Below are 20,008 nucleotides of genomic sequence, written 5' to 3' on the forward strand. Positions count from 1 at the left end.
CAATGCTTTAATGCGATGCCGCTAAATGGCGAATATTCCGAGGCTTATGTCGACTGCCTCATCACGTATGCTGTGACTCCTTCATCCATTTTGTTCCTAATTTCAGTCTCAGTGCTTGTTAAAAACATCAATCAGTCAAGCATTTCATTCATGAATGTACAGTATGTTATGCAAATGCTCAGTATGAATGCATTTTTATTATTAGATGCATTGATAGTGCTCTAATATTGAAGCTATTTTCCCTAGACTGAAAGCCCTCGGAGTTTCTGGATGCAGGTTGTGCAGTGAGAATTTATTCCTTTTTAAAACAAACGTAATAAGATAATCCCCCAGGCTGTGCGTTGTAAGCACATCTTAAGAGATTTGAGGGGGGGAAGGAACTACAGAAAACAATTTATATGTACATTAGAAGGAGTAAATTATATGATATCATAGTCAACCTGGGAAAAGAAGGGAGGGCCAGGCACCAGCACTGCAGTCCTTTGCTGCCTTTTGTGTTGGGAAAATGAAATACCTTTGCTCCTTTTATCAGCATTAGCACTGGACATATAAGCTATGTAGTCTCCCTACAAAACCATTTTTCATTCATTCTAGTAAAGCTAGTATAGGCCATTTAGGCTTATTGAAATAATGCTTTGTAAGGTACGAATTCCAGCTGCAAGCTCCCCAGACGCTGGCCTTTCCACATGAAAGTTTATGACCTCGCTGGTATTTATGTCTGAAAACTCATGAGAGTAGTAGATCATTTGTTGCCGATGTTTACTGAATGGATGTGTTGGTTGTGAGTTTGAGGGAGGGAGAAGATAAAATAGAGAATAGAGAATATTTCTGTTCATCATTCATACACAAATTGATTTTGTTTATGCAGACTGTGCAGCTCAGAGCACTCTGTGTGTGAGCTTGAAATGCCCCGAGGATTAAATGAATGACGGGGTTGAAAGATAACACATACACACACACACACACACAAGATAGTTGTGTTTTCATCACTTCTTAGGACATAGCACTGACTTATTTGCTGTACATGTACCCTTAACCTAAACCTAAGTACTACTTGGACAAAACATAATTCTTAAACTAAGGATTTATGTTAGGAGGACATGCTTTTTATCCCGAAAAGTGAGGCAGGATCTTCAAAATATGACCATGTAAACAGATTTATGTGCCTGTAGCTTGACTTATAAAACACACACAGACACACTCAAGCACACACACAAAACCAAAGAGAGAGAGAGGGGGAAAGCAAGAGAGTGTGGATAATTTAAGATGCCTAGGCTTTATTACAGAGAAAAATTAAAGGCCATGAATTTTATCAGCTGATTTTTCCTCTCAGGTTACGTGAGTTCATTTTTTTCTGAGCATTACAGCAATTACCCGGCATGTGCAGGTTCATAATAAGCAAAATCAAAAGGCATTCTCCACTTAGGTAATTATACACTCTGTCCTGAATGCTGCGAGTTAGAAAGATGAGATGTGGATAATGTCAAATATTTCAATAATGATCATCCGTAATGGATGCGATTTTCCCGTCACTGCTTTGTGTGTCTGGTGTGCTAGAAACCACAGAGGGTAAGACTAAGACATTTTCCTTTTTGTTAAAAAACGAGGTCAGTGAATTGTTAGTGCAACACTGAGGCAGGGTCCAAGGTCAGCTTCATCTCATTTCCATCAATCCATAGAGGGACGAGAAACAAGGAGTGTCCTCCCATTCAAGTAATGAAAGTTATCCCCTCAATGTACAGAAGTGGAGCCCAATTAATTGACACTGTCTCTTGGCAGGAGAGTTTAATCCGAAACGTAAAAAAAAGAAAAGAAAAAAGCCTGAATTAAAGGCAAGATCCTCTGAACCTCGGAGTGAGGTGCATTTTGTACGACCACATGGAAGCTTGAAATGTCAGAATAAAATGCCGTCTTGCTGTGAAGAAACATCAAAGTGAGATGTCAAGGTGACTGTTTCATTTTGTTCTTCCAAAGGGTTACGAAATATGAAAAGGACATGTGGAGACTACCTGCCAGAAACAAATGTTTGGCATGAAGAGCCAAGGGGAGATTTTGCTTTCCCATCTCACATAGTGCTGCAGCTTATATGAAATAATATCATATACAGTATATAAATTTGCATTTTGTGGGAAGACAAAGTAGAGCGGCGGCCTTGAGACTTAATATCGAAGAGTTTCTTTTTATTTGATAAAGAGGCAAACTCGATTTATTTGGCATCTTCTATATCACCTAACCTTAAATTTAAACAATCCATATGCAAAGCTGTCTCATAACAGAAGCAACATATTGTGATTTGTCTTTCCTCTTTGAGGACCTGCTGAGCTGATAGATGCCTGTGTGATTTTTTTTCCTTGAATGGCTTATGATAGTCACAGCTCTGCAAGTCCAAGCAGGGCAGCTGTGGCTGCAGCAAGCTTTACTACTGCTGTTTACAGCCATGCAGTAGAAACACACAGAGCACTGTACGCCCTACTGCTGCACGCTGAGCTTCTTGTCGATCACTCTGCACACTATGCACAATGGGAACAAGAGCCGCTTGCCTGCCTGGTGGCTCTTCTACTCGACAGGGATCAAAGAGAAAGAGAGCGATAGGGACAGGGAGAGAAATGGGAGAGAGGAAGTAAGTGAGGGAGGGAGGGGAGGAAGCAGAGAGTGAAAGAAGCGCAGGACAAAGACGTGCGTGAAGGGAAAGAATGGGGAGCGATAGAGGAAAACAGAGGGAAAGGAGAGAGGGCAGGAGAGTCGGTTACAGTGGCATGCTGCAGAGTGAGGTGGTAGAGAGACTGAATGAATGAATGAATGAATGAGAGGATGAATGAACGAGTAAAACACCAAAAAATCCAAAGTGACTTAGTGAGACAGACTGAGTGAGGGAGTGTGTGTGTGTGTGTTAAGTGAGAGTGCATGAGTGAGTGGATGAACAAGTGCAGCAGGACAGAGAGGGAGGGGGGAAGGGAAAAAGAGAGGGTGCGATATTGGGAAGGGGGGAAAGAGAGGGAGAGAGGATCTGTTCCGTCAGAGAGGACACACTCCAGTGGCTGTGATTGAAGTATGGGCCAATTAACACGAGGAGCATTGAGCTCCAGCTGCACTCTTCTCTTCATTCCTCCGCTCCCACACACTGCCATATTATCCCCCACAACACACACACACACACACATTGATACACTCACATATATGCACACTATGGACACCACACTGTGCTGGCACTTTATCTTATCTTTTAGTACAGTACAGCTATGTACCAAAGAAAATTATCGAGGCTACACATGGCCGTTTTCTCAAGCACACTGTCGGGCTTAAATGTGGACAAATGAAAAAAAAGGAGATGAATTGAGTCTTCATCTTCATGAATGTGTGTTTCTTAACCTAGGCACTTAGAGCGAGAAGCTGCAATCTCTTCTAATAGAGTATAGTACAGTATTTATTAGATTGCATATATTTCAGATATGTTTTTTTGTGCGTGTTGGCTGTGGAAAATGGCCTAAGCTGATTCAGTGCAGCTCGTGCCACAGGCAGCTGAGAGCAGGTCCATTACTCTGCGTGACAGCAAGGAATGAAGCAGCAGAGCCTCATTGTAGGCTAAACACAACGCTGAACACCGCACTTCCGCAACTCCACACTGCACAAACTCCAGACTACTCAAACTCCCATCCCCGCTCACGTTTCCCAGCAGATCCGATGCAGCGCGCGGTCTGGCACGCTGCCTCCATTGGAGTTCAGTGTGAAAGGGGCTCAGAGAAGTGTGGATGCCAGCAACTGACATCTACCCAAGAGCTCCCCACCTCTCTCAGGACGTGCTCTTCTACAGTCACCGCAGGCGCTCGAGCATACAGGAGAAGGGGGAGTAGGTGATCTTAAACATTGTGATTGTTTCCCTACCATCGCACTGACACCAAGAATCAATTTCATTTTTGTGTTCAGAGGCTATACAAGTTTTTTGGTCCCTTTAGCTTTGGCAGGAGTAATATAGGCTTCGCTGTTCTCCTTTATAGAAGGATGTACTGTACCTTCAAAGCTGATTTGCCTTCCGCTGCACAAAGCTGCAAACCTATTTTGATATTTCACAGACCAGGGAGAGAGTTTTCGCATAAGCTGCACATACACTCGCCATTAATTCCTATAAGTAATCATTTGAAATGGCAGCGAGCGCATTATGCAGAGTAAATCAAATGTTTAAGCAGAAATATGATAAGATGTGTTTTGATTGTGAAGTACTGGCTGGCAATTTTGGAAGAGAAAGACGAGACTGGCTTGCCTGTGTGAATGTTTTCTCTCTCATCTTCTTGATTAGCTGTCTCTGTCGGCCTAAGAATATGCTCTGCGCTTAAGTACCCGGTAAATATTCCTGAAGGTGTTTTTAGTTTGCTTCTAAGAGTCACTGGCATGTATGCTGGCTGTCTATGGTGCTGTAAATGCCACTTTCTTTGTTTAAAAAGACAAACTAAACAGCCTCAGCAGAAAAAAATTATAATAATTAAACTGTAGCTACAGTAAGCGGCTTATTACAAGATTGATTGACAAACGGAGAGATCAACACTGCACAGTGCACATAGTTTTAATGGAGGCGCTGATGTAATGATTTAGAGAGCTTATAATGATTGAGGGGCCATGATGAATTTAAAGTTGTGGTTAGGTAAAAAAATAAAAAATAAAAAAAAATCAAAGGAAGCACTTTTCCATAAATTCAAATTTTCCGTTACATATTTATTGCATCTGCAGATGACAGACAAGGTCCAGGCAGTTCACCTAATAATGCACACGTGTTTAAGAAACGACTCTACAATAATAGATAACTTGCCTTTAATGACTTTCAGTAAGAAACAGAAATCTATACACCTTTTGATTAAGTGATCCCACGTAAAGCAATCCCTGGATTGTGGGCAGCCTCTTGCCAAGTACATTTGGAGTATCCAGCGCTTGTCTGGAGGAAGCTCCAGGGGACTGAAGAGGATGGTTTTTAAAGTTGGGGGGGGGGGGGGGGGGCATACTAAAATGGAAGAGAATAAAAAGCATTTTAACTAAAGATTAATTTACGTTAGAAAATCAAATGGAACTGTAATCTCTCACTCGTTCTCTCCCACTCCTTTTCATTCCTCGCGTGTGTGTTAAATGTAAGCCTGCTTTTTTTATTCAGTCTGCAAAATTTCACAGATCGTAGCAAAATAATGAACTTATAGTAAGATATATTTAAATGAGGATTTATTTATAATTAACTTTATTGAAGCACGCCCCAGTGAGATGTTGCAGTTTGCACTTTTGATAACGGGCAGAGTGCGCTGTAAGAAATGTGGATGCTGAATGTAGTAATGCGCTGTTCGCGCTTCCAGCGAGGCTCACCGAAGGTGGAATAGCACACGCTGGTTGTGCAGTGCAACGTAAACACCTCGTGAGACTGAAATACAGTGACAGCCCTAACAGTTAATGGCTGTGAGCTCGGCACCGTAGAATACATCTTCTCCAAATGAAATGATGTACTGTATTCCTGCAGTTCCATCTCTGGCGTTCTCATTTTCTACCTTTCTGCCCGTCTCCGTATGTCCTTTCCTACCTGCAGCTTCCTTACCTCAAAAAACACAGAAACCAAACCAAAAAAAGAGGGAAAAAACCCAACAAAGCCCTGTTTTCCTACCTCTCCTCTTCATTATTAGCTTCTCCTTTTCCCTTTCTTCTACTAACAAGTTTGTCTCCCCCTATCTCTCCACATCTCCATCTCTTTTTCTTACCCGTTTCTATCAGCCTCCCTTATTCACCCTCTCATCCCACTCTCGCTCTCTCTCATTCTTCCTTTTTCTCTCTACTTCCCCACCACACACACCCTGTCACTCAAAACAGAAGGTTTGGCAGTACATTCACTTAGGCCAGACACGTATACACATCCCAGTGATCAATATTTCTTTTCCTGCTACTCTCCCCTGTCATATTTTACACCACCTCCAATCTCCCCACCCACCTTCGCCCTCCCCTCTCCCCCGCCACCGTGTGGCCTGCTCCTCCACACAGTCTCTCGCTCAGTACATCCTAAGTCATATGCTCCGAATATTTACAGTACTTTTCATTCCTATTCATTGCACAGCTCTCTCTTGTGGCTGCTCCCTATCTTTCATTCCTCCGGTCCTTCTTTTTCTTCACTGCTGTCTTTTTTTATCCAAAAGACTGATCAGGGTCAAAGAATCGGCAGACTGTGACAAAGAGAGGCGAGTCGGATGAAGACAGAGTGAACAACATAGAGGGGAGGATAGGCCAAACAGAGGCACAGAGAGGGAGAGTTACTGTAGAGAGAATATTATGTCAGAAGGCCCCTGCTAATCAATGCAACTGTGCCTGGTACCTGAAGCCATGAAAAACTGGGAGAAGAGACGGGAATGTGAAAACGGCAGAGCACAAGAGAGTGGGCTGAAAGTGAGGAGGACGTGGGGAAAGGGATGGAGGAGGGAGGAGGGAGGGCAGCTGGCACCAGGAGCAAATTGAAAATGATTTGCTGTGTTTTTTCTCTTTTTTTTTTTAGTGAGAGTGTGCGTGTGTGCACATATTAACCCTGTTATCTCCCAGGTAGTCATTATCTTTCTGTGTGGCTGTTTGCGTGGATGTGAGCGCGTACAGCCATGCATACTGCATTAACCCTCATATCTCTCTATCATTAAGGTGCTCTACAGGCGCAGTGCTGCTATGAATTTATCTCAGAAATGTTTGTGTGGCTTCAAACGCTTGCATGCTTGTGTATGCGCGTGGATGCGGTTGCGCGTGAGGGCGAGTGTGTTTACAGTTATCTTAATTGTTGTTATCATTCATGCAGCACAATAACCACCTCCGCCCCAATCTTTGTCTCTGTCTGCTATTAACTCTCTCTCCCTCTCACCCACCTTTTCTCTAACGGCCAGTTTCTATTTTTCCTCTTATTGTTCCTCCTCAGCCTGCAGCCTAAATAGCACCCATTTCATCTTCTCTCTGTCTTCCTTTCTTCTCCGTCCTTCATTGTTTTTTTTTTTTTTTCTTATCCTGCATCTTTCGTCCAGTATTTTCTTCAACCAAGACTAACTTTCATTACCTCATGATTGGATTCAGAATTTGTTTCCCAGTCGACTGTATGAAGTCTCTGATCACTTTCTCTCTCTTTTTCTCCCCCGTTCTTTCTTCTACAACTCTTACTTAGTGTGTCCTTCTTACCCTCTTCTTTTCTTCAGTTTTTCTTTATTCTCTAATTTGATTTGATGTCCTCTGTATTGGACATGATAGAAAAGTCTAACTTAATGTCTTCGCTCTTGCTTTTTTCCTTCTTCTTCACCTCCCTTTTTTTCTTCTCCTTGCTGTCTCTCTTTCTTTCAGGCACCCTCTCTTAGTGCGATATATATCTGCCTCCCCCCCTCGGCAGGTTGCCATGGTCGCCATACCTACTCTCTCTCTCCTATTGGTCCTGGCAGAGTGGGCAGGTCTGGTGGACGCCTCCCCCCACCTCCTGCTCCGGCCGAGTCCGCGGGAGCGTGATGCAGGGGCCATGATGAACTTCAACATCGCCGTGATCCACGCCGGTGCGACAGTGCAGGCGGAGGCGGCGGTGGCGGGGCCTGGGGGAAGGGTGCTCTATCCCGGCTTTGGCCGGGTCTACGGCTCCCTGGGGGAGAGCGTGGTCACCCAGTGGGGCTCTGCTAACGTCATCTGGCTACAGGTTAGACACTGTCTCCTCTATCTAGTGCTTGTTCAGCTTTACTTGAAGGAGGGGAATAACAATGACGATCCATTATTCATAATCACTCATTATTTTAGCTGAATAGGCAGCACATTGCTGCTGTGTGTATAGGCCCTGCTGAATGAGCAGGGAGCTCTGCTCCTTGACCACAACTTGTATGAGGAGCCAGACATGCCATGAATACTACAGACACCTTCTTTGTGACTAAGACAAAGTCAAGACACACTGACCCACTCTCTTTTTCTCTCTGTCTGTCTTCGTTCCTCCCTTCATCTCGCAGGTGAATGACAGTAGTCCTAAGACAGTACTGTCCCAGCTGTGTGAGCTGCTGGCGGCGCGGCCCCTGCAGGGTCTGGTTTATGAAGAGGAGAGGCCCCCTCGCACAGCTTGGGGACCTTTGGCCCCCATGCTGGAGTTTGTCTCTGCACAAACAGGACTGCCCATAGTGGCTGTAGGAGGGGGAGCGGGGCTGGGGAGGATGCCACAGGTAGGAGGAGGGAGGTTGTAATTGGGGTAGGTGAGGAGGTGTTTGCGACTTGAGTGTGTGTGAGATGAAGTTAGGAGAGAATTTAAAAAAAAAAAAATAAATATATATATATATATATGTAGGTATACAAGAGGCCAGTGTCCCAGATTGTGTAGCTGCAATTGTGAGAAAAAGCAGGTAAAACAATCTTAGTATGATGTGTCGCACACTGAAGCATCTCGGATTGACGGGATTTTTAATGGACTATAAAGGGAAAACTGCTATCCCCATAACAACAATGTCACAACTTTGCACATCCTGTTTGTGAAGAAAAGGTGCCAGGGAAGTGCCTGCGGGATGGAGGGCAAGCTGAAGGTCAGGGTCACTGATCTGCAGAAACTTTACAGTGTTTGATCTGTAAATGGCACCAACTGGGGCTATTGCTATGCCTGTGATGTTTTGGGGAGGGAAGCAGTGAGCAGACACGAGTGTGTATGTCAGTGAGTAAGGATGTGTGTGCAGACTGTACATTTTTTTTTGAATTACATGATTGTGTATGCATCAGAGAAAACTAGTACCAAATTTCATCACCAAACGGGGGGGGGGAGAGAAATAAAAAGCAGTGCATTTGTGCTTACAAATAACTGTTTTAACCATTTACTCTTGAGGAATTAAATTGTAGCACTTTGATGAACTTCCTTTGAAGCTGTACCCTCGCCTAATCCTCATTCCCTCCCACCTCCTGCACAGACTTTTGTAGAAACACTCCCTTCTGGATGTCAGAGGAGAATTCGTGCAACAATCCAAGCTGTTTTAGCCCTGCGGCGGAGCGATTGCTGCTGCTCTGTAACAACTACAAGCCCCGTGATGCCTCGATGTTGTGCATAAAGATGGAGCAGTCCAGGGCATTGTAGTTCTTTTTAGTGAAAATGTTGTTTGTTAGTTACTCATGCTAGTGCAGCTACAGTTTAGACACAGAGGGGGAATTTTAAAGTGAGATTTTTAACCACATCTGCCACTATCTTCCCCAAATTAGGAATCAGGTTCCGTCTTTCTCCAGTTCAGCTCCTCTACCGCACTCCAATTAGAAGTCATCTTTGAGGTGTTGGAGGAGTACGACTGGACCGCCTTTTCCGTGGTGTCCACGCGCCACCACGGCTACCAGGATTTCCTGTCTGTGGTGGAGGGCCTAACGGACGGCTCGTTCATCGGATGGGAGAAGAAGAGCGTGGTGATCCTGAACGTGACCGACGACCCTGGGGGGGCACGCACACGCAGGCTGCTGAAGGAGAACGAGGCGCAGGTGAGACAGGGGGGAGGGAGGAGGGAGAGGGGGAGGAAAGGGGAGGAAGTGCTGCAACTATCATTGGGGGCCCCCCTTTCTGACAGGTGGCTTCCCAGCTTTTTCCTTCCTTCTTCATCTCTCCCTCTGTCCCTTCACGTCTCTCTCTCCCCTCTCTCCTCTATCCCTCTGTTCTTCTCTTCCCCTCCCGTCTTGCCAAAGCATAAAGAGTTCATCGGTACAACGAAAAACCACGAGTCGGTCTGACTTTGCCGACTGGCTTTTGTGTGGCATTGTATGTTCTGTGGTGATGCGGAGCGCTGAAGAAATCCAGCACTTATCGTACAGTTTTCACCCGTTTTCCTTTTAAGAAGCTTTAAGGTTAAAAAAGTGGACAAATGTCTTATGTTGTGTTCTTTTTTTTGGTGTTTTCGGCCTGTCATACTCGTTACTGTATGAATAGAAACTGGATTGTAAAAAAAAAAAAGATAAACAGGACTGTTTATCGTCTTAAAAAAACAATATTTAGCCGCACAGAATGAGTTTGTAATGAGCGATCAGTTAGTGCGCAGCTGCTTGTTGGAAGAAAATGACCGTAACCGATTTTCTTTTTTCCTTTTTCTAATTCATAATTCATCCATTAACAAGCTGATGCTACACAATTGCTTCCCATTATGTAACTCTCACTCTCTTTATTTTGGCTTAAACTTAAACTGGCTTTAACTTAAAATATCCAAATATTACAAGAAAATCAATCAATTCTAAAGCTTATGCTTCAAATTTTCTTTGACTTATTAATCTCGACCAGGATGATTTGTGGTTTTGCTTTGTACTTCTGACACGTTTCATTCCTTTGTACTGTATGCTTGCCCCTTCTTACCTTCTTTCATACATCCACTTTCATCACACTGTCTTTCACTCACATTTTTTTATACCACCAACCTCTCTTAAGCCCCCTTTTAACCCCCATGATCCTCCTGTTCAGATTTGTTACTAATGTCCGTGTTCTTATGCCTACCCCACCTCCCCTTCAAAGCTCCCTTTCTCCCTCTCTGCCTCCCCTCCTGTGCTTCTTTGCCTGGAGACAAGCTCAGTCTCCTCTGCCGCTTTGCTTTTCACCTCCATCTCTGTATGGCTACCACTCATTCAGTCGCACATCCCTCCTGCTGCACGTCTTCCTGGCCACAGACTCTGCTTACCGTTGGCTCGGTTTAGTCTGGGTCTCAATGTCATCGCTAATGTCCCAGAATGGCTACTGCAGCTCTGCGTGTGTGTGTGTGCGTGTGTGCATTTGTGTCTGTAAGTGTGTACATGTGTATTGGATTCCTTAGGCTCCACTCAGCTGGTGTCACTGTTAATCTAACATACCGCCTGCGGCGAGTTGCCTATACGGAGAGCCTGCTTTTTAACCTTGCTTTTCATGACAGCTCCCTTGTTTTAGCTTTTCTCTATTGCGGCGGCTAATAAATGCTCGTGATTGGCTAGTGATGTGTGTGTTTGCATTGCGTGCTCTCTTCTCTCTCTCTCTCTCTCTTTCTCTGCGCTACATTTATGATAATGTCTTCCACATTGTAGATGGCCCCTTGCAGGTCTGGGTCAATTTCAGCTCGGCTCTCTCGCTGTCTTTCATTTGTCCCATTCCTCTTCCAGCTTCTGCTTTGTCAGTGTTTCTTCTGCTCCTTCTGTCTTCATCTCGCTCTTTTTGTCTGTTTTGTGTTTCTCATCCTCATTTCCTATCTTTAGATATTGTGTGTCTTTTTTTAACAGCTGATTTCATCCTTCCTTCTCAATTAAGTCTCCCAATCTCTGTCTTCCACCCTCTGTCTCCCTCCTCCTCCTCCTCCTCCTCTGTCACTCTCATTCCCTACCTAATTCACTGGAGGTTTATTGGCATACGGGCAGGATTGTTTTGCCAAGCCATTACAGTTCAAAATTCAATGAAGGCGCAATTCTCAAAATGTGCTTTCAGTCTGTTTCCCTGACACCCCCCTCCTATTGCATGAAAGAGTTGTCTTTCTCTTTTTTGCCCTTCATTTCTGCTTTGTCTCTTTTTTTCAAGCTGTAGTTTTATTTTTGGTTTCCTCATTTATTCTAAACACTTCACTTCTTTTTTGGTATTTGCCCTCACCTTCTTTCTCTGACTTCCTGCTTCCAGATGCTACTTCCTCTCTCCACTTCCTTCTCTCTCCAGTTTCCTAGTAACCCCTTAAAAACCCTGTCAATTTCAACCCTCCTTACCTCAGCATTTGCAGCAGGGCGCTCATCCCGTGTCACTTCTGTCTAGCTTTAATATTTTTTTATCTCTTTCTTCCCAGCCCCACTCAATCATCCAAACCCTTCTTTCACAAACATCTCTTATCTCTCCAGGCACTGATTTCACCAAAATATCATCCTTTGCTTTTCTTCTCTAACCCTCCTTCCCCCCTTTTGATCTCCAAGGACTGACTATTCTCTGACTATCCTCCTCATCCGCTCACTTTGCCCTGGTTGTCTCCCGTTGTCTTTCTCTATCCTGTTTTTTAATAACATGTCAGAGCTTAACCTCTTCCCCCTTGTTTTCCCTCAGGTGTGTTTGGACTTTAACCGCCACCCCTCCTCCTCCTCCTCGTCTAGATCCCCACCTCTTCCTTGCCGCTTCTCTGCTCCACCGCTTATAGTTGTTTGATTTTTTTTCCTTTCCTTGTTTTACTTCTGTTTTTATTAACCATAAATGTAACTTGTTTCATTAGGCCTAAGCTCATCAAGCACTGACCTTTACTGCTACGCACCTCTTAGCACACATCACATGCTGCCCTGCAGTCTTCCCTCTTTTTAGAGCGCCTGCATCCCTCTTGAAGTCTAACACCCGACTTCCATGCACCTTATCACATCAGCTTACAGCTATCGCTCCTCTTACCTCATCCAGCATCCTTGTTATTTGCTGATATGGCCTTTTTATCCAACCTCCTCCCCTCCCATTCAGGTACACCTCTTCTCCGGCTCTATCTTTCTCCCCTTACTTCTCCCACCCTCTGTCTCTCTCCACGTCTCCCCTTTCCCCTCCTTATCTCACTAGTGTGTATGTGTGTGTGTGTCTCCCCTCGTCCCTGTTCCCTCCCTGCCTTCCTGCTGTCCTCCAGGTACGTTTGCTGTACTGCTCCCAGGAGGAGGCTGAGCTGGTTTTCCGAGCTGCCTGGGCCGCAGGTCAAGCCGGAGCCTCGCACATGTGGTTTGCTGTGGGACCAGCCCTCTCCGGTTTGGGCATGGAGAACCTGCCCCGGGCTTTATTTGCTGTACGGCCTCAGGGCTGGAGGGACGAGCCCCGCCGAAGGATCGCTCGCGGTGTGTCGGTGCTGACTCATGGGGCAGTGGCAATGCGAAAGGAATACGGAACCACGGGCGGGCCAAACTTTGTCACCAACTGCATGACGGATGCCAATCAGACCCAGAGGCTGCGAGGCAGGATGAGGTGAGAGAGATATCGGGGAAAGAGTGAAGCTCTAGAGAAATGAGGAGGGAAGGAGGAGAAATATTAGGTTGGAGGGTAAAACACAGCTGGCAAGCTCCAGACAAAATCTTTGAAATAGGAAGGAACAGAAATAGAGATGGAACATGGTTTAGTCTATGAAAGGGGGTCTGGTTCTTCGCCAGAATGAGCTGGAAGATATATGGGTGGAGCTGGTAAATTCAGTGTCAGAGAGCAGGCACAAAAGGGATATCTGAATTTGGAGCTGGCTATCATCCGTGCAAAATAGATGTTGTTGGTGCGTGTAGTTGTGAGTTGGCGAAATTACCACAGCATCTGTAGCAAGCAGACCATGTCTCATGTATATTAATGAACTAGCTTTAATATATTCCTCGTAGGCTGTACAAACGCACAAGCAGCACACTCTTAACAGGTATCTCAGGTGGCTGTGGTTACCCCGGTTCATATATAACATCAGTCATTCTCACTCTATGTGCACATTGAACACAATATTGTATGGAGAGAGTACTCTAAGTAGTTTCCAAACATGAAATTGATTAGTTTATTTGCTGTAATTTTTTTGTAAATGATCCTCAGCACAAACGGTGAGGCAATTATTGGGAAATGATTAATGGATTCTCCTCTGTTTGTTTATAAATTATGTCTAGGAACAGAGCAGAAAGATGTTTTCGTTTCCATTTTTTTTGCACTGCTACCTGCTGTTCACTGTCTGCAACTACAAGCTGCTGTTCCATATGAAGCTTTCTGTCATGCATTACAGGAAAAAAAAAAAGCTCTCATATTTTGTGTTTTGAAGCCAGCAAGATGACATAAGGAGACAATTAGAAAGCCTGTCCTGCGTGATTACCAGACAAACTATAGAGCCCGCAGCCGATGCCGAGAGCAGCAGTTGTTTGACTTCAAAGATCCTGACAATTCTGTGTGTCTGATCATTCGTCTGTACATTTGATTAACAGACAAGCCCTGACTGTCACCACAGAGGATCTGTGATTTAGTTTCAAGTGAGAGCAGGGCAGGCATTCTGTTGCATCAAACACAAGTGACGTTTCTTTTCTCCTCATATCTTTAAGATGAATGTTAATTCATTCACTGATATTATGCGCTTTCTGTCCTCTCCCCTTCTGCCGCTCTTCAATGCAGATATTTCAGCAACATCACGCTTGGTGGTCGAGATTACTCTTTTAATAGTGACGGTTACCTGGCCAACCCCTTCCTGGATGTCATCTCGTGGACACCTGGACGTGGATGGGAAGATGTAAGGACATGACATAACTTCTTTGAATCTTTTATTTGCAGATTTATTGAGGTGTAAAAGGATAATTAGTTTTTTGTTGACAGTCTTGAGACTACAAGTAGGGAAAAAAACAAAAGCTCTTAGCTGCTGACCCCCAGAGCTACTTTCTTTTTGCTGATTTGAGCAAAATGAATAATATCTCTACAGTATGCGAGCAAGTAGAAGAGATTCATGTTCGAGTAATAGGCACATAAACTTGACAGTGAAGATATGCAGGTCACAAAGGTGCATGCTCATGTGTAGTTCACGATTTCGCTGTTGGTGCCTCAGGAGAGAGAAGCTGGCTGCTGCTGCTGACCATCTGACTGCGCTTTGTGAATGTGCACACTTGCTGTACTCTGCCTGTTTGGTTAATGCTGCTTATTCAGTTCATTTCATGGTTACAGTGCATTCACGTAATACCACAAACAAGATTGCACACACACACACACACGCACGCACGAACGGACACACTTATTACTCCGTAATGATCGGAGCATTGACAAACATCTAATCATCATCAAGTTTGATGATTATAATTTTTTGAATTCACCTATTAAGCAAAACATGCACGCTCTCCAGCTTCTAAAATGAAATTTCCTGGTTTTTATATATATATATCACTTTAAACTGAATATTTCTCATGTTTTTTTTGTTTGGTTTTCTTTGGTTTCCTCCCCCCATGACCACAGGGAGGCCATATTATTTGATAATTTTACTGAAATTGCTTCTAAAGGCACCAATAGAGCTCCAGTTTAGCGACTTGAATTAGTTGTTTTGAAGTTGTTGGAAAGGGGCATGGAAACATATCGCCTTGGGAGTTTATGAGGATTGACTTGAGTGGCCGCTGGTGGCAAAGGTTTTATTCTTGGACTCTAAAAGAGCAGTGTTGCATGATTCATGTTTCAAAATAATCCCTATTTATCTTCAACATGGTCTGCAGTCCCACAGTTCATCCACTGTCTGAAACAAGCTGCTTTAGCTCCCTTTCCTTTAAGCCATCGTTCTGTTTGCCCCATAAAGAACAGACTCTGATGAGCACCACCTCGTTCACTTGCTGGTGTGGCGGCTCGGGAAACAAACTGTAAACCTACCAAAAAATACCAATTCCATTCCACAAAAAACTGTAACTTTGCAAATCCGTTCCCAGATGTCAGTTTATATTTGAGCATGAATCTAATGAAAATTAAGATTGGACTGCAGCAAAAACATTTCAGTATTTAATCATGAGCTCCTTTTTTGGAATAAATAAATGGACTCACCTGACACTTTATTAGTTACATCTTTCTGGTGCCAGGTGTGTTGGCTCTTGAACTGTTTTAATACTTTGTGGCATAGATTCATCAAAGTGCTGGAACCATTTCTCTGAGATTTTGCTTCATGTTATGATGATGTTGCTGCAGATTGGTTGTGCATTCATGATCTCACATTCCTATTGGATTGAGATCGTCATATTCAAGAATCTACTTTGGAGATTATTTAAGCTTTGGGACGTAGCTTGTTATCAGAAGATGGGCACACTGTGCTCCCCATGGTCAGCAACAATACTCAGGTAGGCTGTGGTGTTTAAATGATCCTCAGTTGGCGTCCAACCTTTGCCAAGAGAGTATCCCCTATATTCTCACACCACCAAAGGCCTGAACCATTGGTACAAGGCAGGATGGGTCCAATGCTTTCATGTTGTTTATGCCAAATTGTGACGCTACCACCCAAACGTGGCAATCAAAACTCATCAGAGCAGTCTTCTATTGTCTAATTTTGGTGAGAATGTGTAAATTGTAGCGTCACTTTCCTGTTGTTAGCTGACAGGAGTGGTCTTCTGCTGCTGTAGCCCATCTGCTCCAAGGTTCAGTCTGTTGTATCTTCAGATGTGCTGTTCTGCATATTTTGGTTGTAGCAAGTAGTTACTTGAGTTACTGTTGCCTTCCTATTAGCCCGAAGCAGTTTGGCCATTCTCCTCTGACCTCTGGCATCAACGAGGTATTTTCACCCTGAGAACTGCTGCTCACTGGATATATTTTCTCTTTTTTTGGACTATTCTCTGTAAACCCTAGAGATGTTTGTGTGGGAAATCCCAGTAGATGAGCAGTTTCTGAAATACTCACACCAGCCTTTCTGGCACCAACAACCATGACACATTCAAAGTCACTCAAGTCACTTTTCTTCCTCATTCTGATGCTTAGTTTAAATTTCAGCAGGTCGTCTCGACCATGCCTACGTCCCTAAATGCACTGAGATACTGTCATGTGATTGGCTGATTATATATTTGCAGGAGTTGTTGAGCTAGTGTACCCTAATAAAGTGGATAGTGAGTGTATGTAGCTGATGACTGATGTTTCTATGTGTCTGCATACGATCGTACTTGAGATTTAACATTTTTATACACGTAGTAACAGCTGCAATTATAGAATTATCAGAATTATAAGGTTCAGTAAAGCTACACTGAAATATTCCCATTGTTTTTACAGAAAGTGTATTAACAGGCTATTCAGTATGATCATTAAGATCAACATTTCAGTGATATGTTAATTATATCTCGCCATTCTCACTCACTATTCCCCTAGATGAAACGCTTTGTCTTTTATCTTTAATGAAGCAAAAATCCAGCTGTATACTGAGCTTTGTGAACAAACAAAGCTCAGTATACAGTCTGTGCAACTTTTGTCTGTTGATGGCCTTAAAAAAAGAAACGATATCTTAAGTTAAATGTAAAGTATTCTAGCTGATGAATTTTTTTTGTTTTTTGTTTAACCTCCAAAACTCATGAGTACTTCAGAGCGGTGAACAAACTTTTCAAGTTAGACTAGAACTGTGTGCCCGACAGGAGTGTAATTAAAATATCCTCAATCTTTGATGTCATCCAGGTCCTAGAGTAGAAGAAATTGACTGTTTAGAGCAATCCTAATAGTGTTTATATATGTGTAAATTTATATATGTATAAGAGAAAATAAGTAGAACTGTAAGAGAATTTTATTCAAATGAAAATGCAGTTAAACATGTTTATTTACTTTATTCTTTGTCCATTCACAGAAATCGATTTCTTGATGTTGTTTAGATTAATAGTTGCTGATTTGTTTTTGTTTTTCTAAAATAAAGTGAAAATCAGACTTAAATAGTCCTGAAGGTTTCTGGGCTTCATCTGCATCTGATTGTAGCCTCACCATTGTTTTGTGTGCACATCTACCGAGCACCTGTACGCCTGGCGTGTCATGCATATTCTATAAAACAGCATTTGTTCAGGAATCCTTAATACGAAGCCTTGTCACCTGTTGGGGATGTTTTCTCTTTAATGCGCTGGGATTTTCCCCTCGTCAGTGTCAGAGGAGAGAGAGCGAGGCTCATTTTCACACACACACCTGCCTTTCTTTCCCACACTGCACATGCATAAAGACACAAAAATCTCAGAACATTAATTCTGCGACTGGATTCAATTCTGCACAAATACAAACAGCAATGCACCAACATACGCTCACACACAACCACAAATACACACATTGGTGGTTCTCAGCCTCCTGCTGGTTTTAACAGCCCACCAGAGTCCAGTCTCAGCATGTCATAACATGCTGACTCCTGCCATATCCCTCAAATCCCTTTCAATTAGAAGCTCCTGCGCTGGTCCTTCGACTCTGTGCAAACGCAGGGTGCGAAACTTGCCCACATACACACATGCTTACAGCTCACATGTAGACATCTACGTATGTGCACACAAATGAGAGAGCATAGAGTATGCCTACACCCTTCTTGCACAATCCTTATTACACACACACACACACACCCACACCCACACACACACACCCTCAATAAGGATAAGACGCCTGCATCTGCCTATTATGCACATCCACGCTGTTGGCTCTCCCTGAATATTTAATGTTCTCTTTACAATGACTGCACCATTACCTAGAGCATGGGAGCACCCAGCTTAGCACGCTGAAACACTGCAGACTAGTACTGAAGGTTGTCCAGCTTTTGCGCGGCTTGTTTCGCATATGAGAAAAGCACAGAGAGACAGATTACTAGAATGAACCTTTATTAATGACAATCAGAACTGCTAAAGAAGAAGGTTTGAGTTTAAAGTGGCTCCCAGTTCCCGAACTTATGAATATATTCAGCAATTTTCTTTTTTTACGTCTTTTGGCTGGTCTTTTTCGGACATTTGCGCTTTTGCCTTTTGGGGTATGTGTCTTGTAGAAAGTAATGTGTTCTCCCATAAGCTTTGTCTGTTTTCTCTGCGTTTCCTGAGTGTGTTTTGATTGAACGTCTGCTGTGGAGCCTTGGTCGAAGTGCTGTCGAAATACAGTCATTGTTGTCACCGCCTCCTCTTCTCTGCCAGTGCTCGCATTATACAGACAGGAAGGCGGCACAAAGCTGTCAAACTTTACAGTACTGGCCTGCTAAAGCACTCACATTTTCATTTCTTATCTTTTTTTATGTGACTGTGTGTGTGTGTGTGTATGTGTGTGTGCGTGTGTATGTGTGTGCATTTAACGGCATATCTTCTTGTTTGTGCATGTGTTTACAGTTTCCATGTGCACTTTCTATTATGTTGTGTCTTTTTCACTTGTCACGACACTGTGATGTAACTTTTATTGGGTGATCACGCTGAGAATTGTCAAGAGAGGCAGGTAGAGGAAGTTTCACAAATAAACTCACTGTTCCTGGGTGTGGTTCATCCTTGTGCTGCTTAAGAAGTGTGAATATCCCAGGCACCCAGGCAGAGGCATCCAGTCCATCCCGGCTGCATTGCTATAAATAATGCTAAGAGAAGGAGACAACGATGATACTAGTGAAAAGATGCTTGATAGACATTTTCAGGTCGATAGAGGACAGAACAATCTGGTCTCATAGCTTCATGTAAGATTAACAAAACACAAATAAAATGTTAGGGCCAGTTTTTTTTTAAATTTAAAAAAAGTCAAATGAAAGCATAACTTTGGCTCCAGGCTGTTAAATGTCCAAAATGTTAAAGCTATGGATTTAAGCTCAGCACAGTTAGCCCCATCTCAGTAAAGCCCTCCTTCTATTTGAAACTTAATGGCACCTCTGATTGAAGTCAAGTTTTTAACCTTGTTCATATGGTGTTTTATTTATTCATTCATTTATTTTTGGTAGTTGGATCATGAGTAAAAAAAAAAAAAAAAATCCAGTCAGAGTTGAGGCTGGACATGCAACAAACCGATCGAAACCAGTCCTGTGAACTTGCTGCATCTGGCTAATTTATCAGAGCAAAGTTTGTATAACATCAGAAAGACACTATATTAACTGATAAATGACATCGTGAAGGGTGATACTGTTTAAGGGCATGTGTGAGTCTTCTGCTCTCTGTGTCACCACAAGTGTCTCACCTGTCCTCCTCCTATGCTCTGCTTTACAAACAGACAACAGACACACAAGGCATGTAGCAGAGAAAAGACAGGTGAAGTAAGGATAACGTTACTTAAGTCGTCAACAAGCTTCCCAAGAAGAGTTAATCCATCAAAATGCTTTATTTGTGATTGCAAACTTGTTTAGTTTTAACACTAAGCCTTAGCATCATGTAGTGTACTCCTGGAACTGGATGCAAACCTTGGTTTTGTCTTTCCTCTGAAACACAGAAACAACATGTGCTTTGGACATCCTGATCCACATTTTACTCTACTAAACAACTCTAACAAAAAATGGACTTTGGCTGTGTAAACCATGATGTATTTAATAAGAGAATTTGTAAGGCAGATGCAGAGGGTGAGTGGAGAGGGTCTGCAGGCAGTTAGCTGAGGAATGATGTTAATTAAATAAGTTAAAAGCACAGAGTTGCATCTAAGGCATTTTAAGACATGAAGGCTTTATTTTCAGGGGGG

General features: G+C 43.2%; 1 protein-coding gene across 1 annotated transcript in view; it reads left to right on the forward strand.

The window, feature by feature from the left end:
- LOC120732389 (glutamate receptor ionotropic, NMDA 2D) overlaps positions 1-20,008 on the forward strand; it is a 54,552-nt gene that overhangs the window by 8,442 nt on the left and 26,102 nt on the right. The window contains exons 2-6 of the mRNA XM_040029951.1: positions 7,327-7,666; positions 7,968-8,174; positions 9,190-9,456; positions 12,555-12,883; positions 14,042-14,156. Coding sequence (XP_039885885.1) covers positions 7,379-7,666; positions 7,968-8,174; positions 9,190-9,456; positions 12,555-12,883; positions 14,042-14,156 — 1,206 coding nt within the window. The 5' untranslated portion in view covers positions 7,327-7,378. The remainder of the gene's footprint in view (positions 1-7,326; positions 7,667-7,967; positions 8,175-9,189; positions 9,457-12,554; positions 12,884-14,041; positions 14,157-20,008) is intronic.

Source organism: Simochromis diagramma, unplaced genomic scaffold (assembly GCF_900408965.1).
Source record: "Simochromis diagramma unplaced genomic scaffold, fSimDia1.1 OVJJ01000361.1, whole genome shotgun sequence".
Classification (NCBI taxonomy): domain Eukaryota; kingdom Metazoa; phylum Chordata; class Actinopteri; order Cichliformes; family Cichlidae; genus Simochromis; species Simochromis diagramma.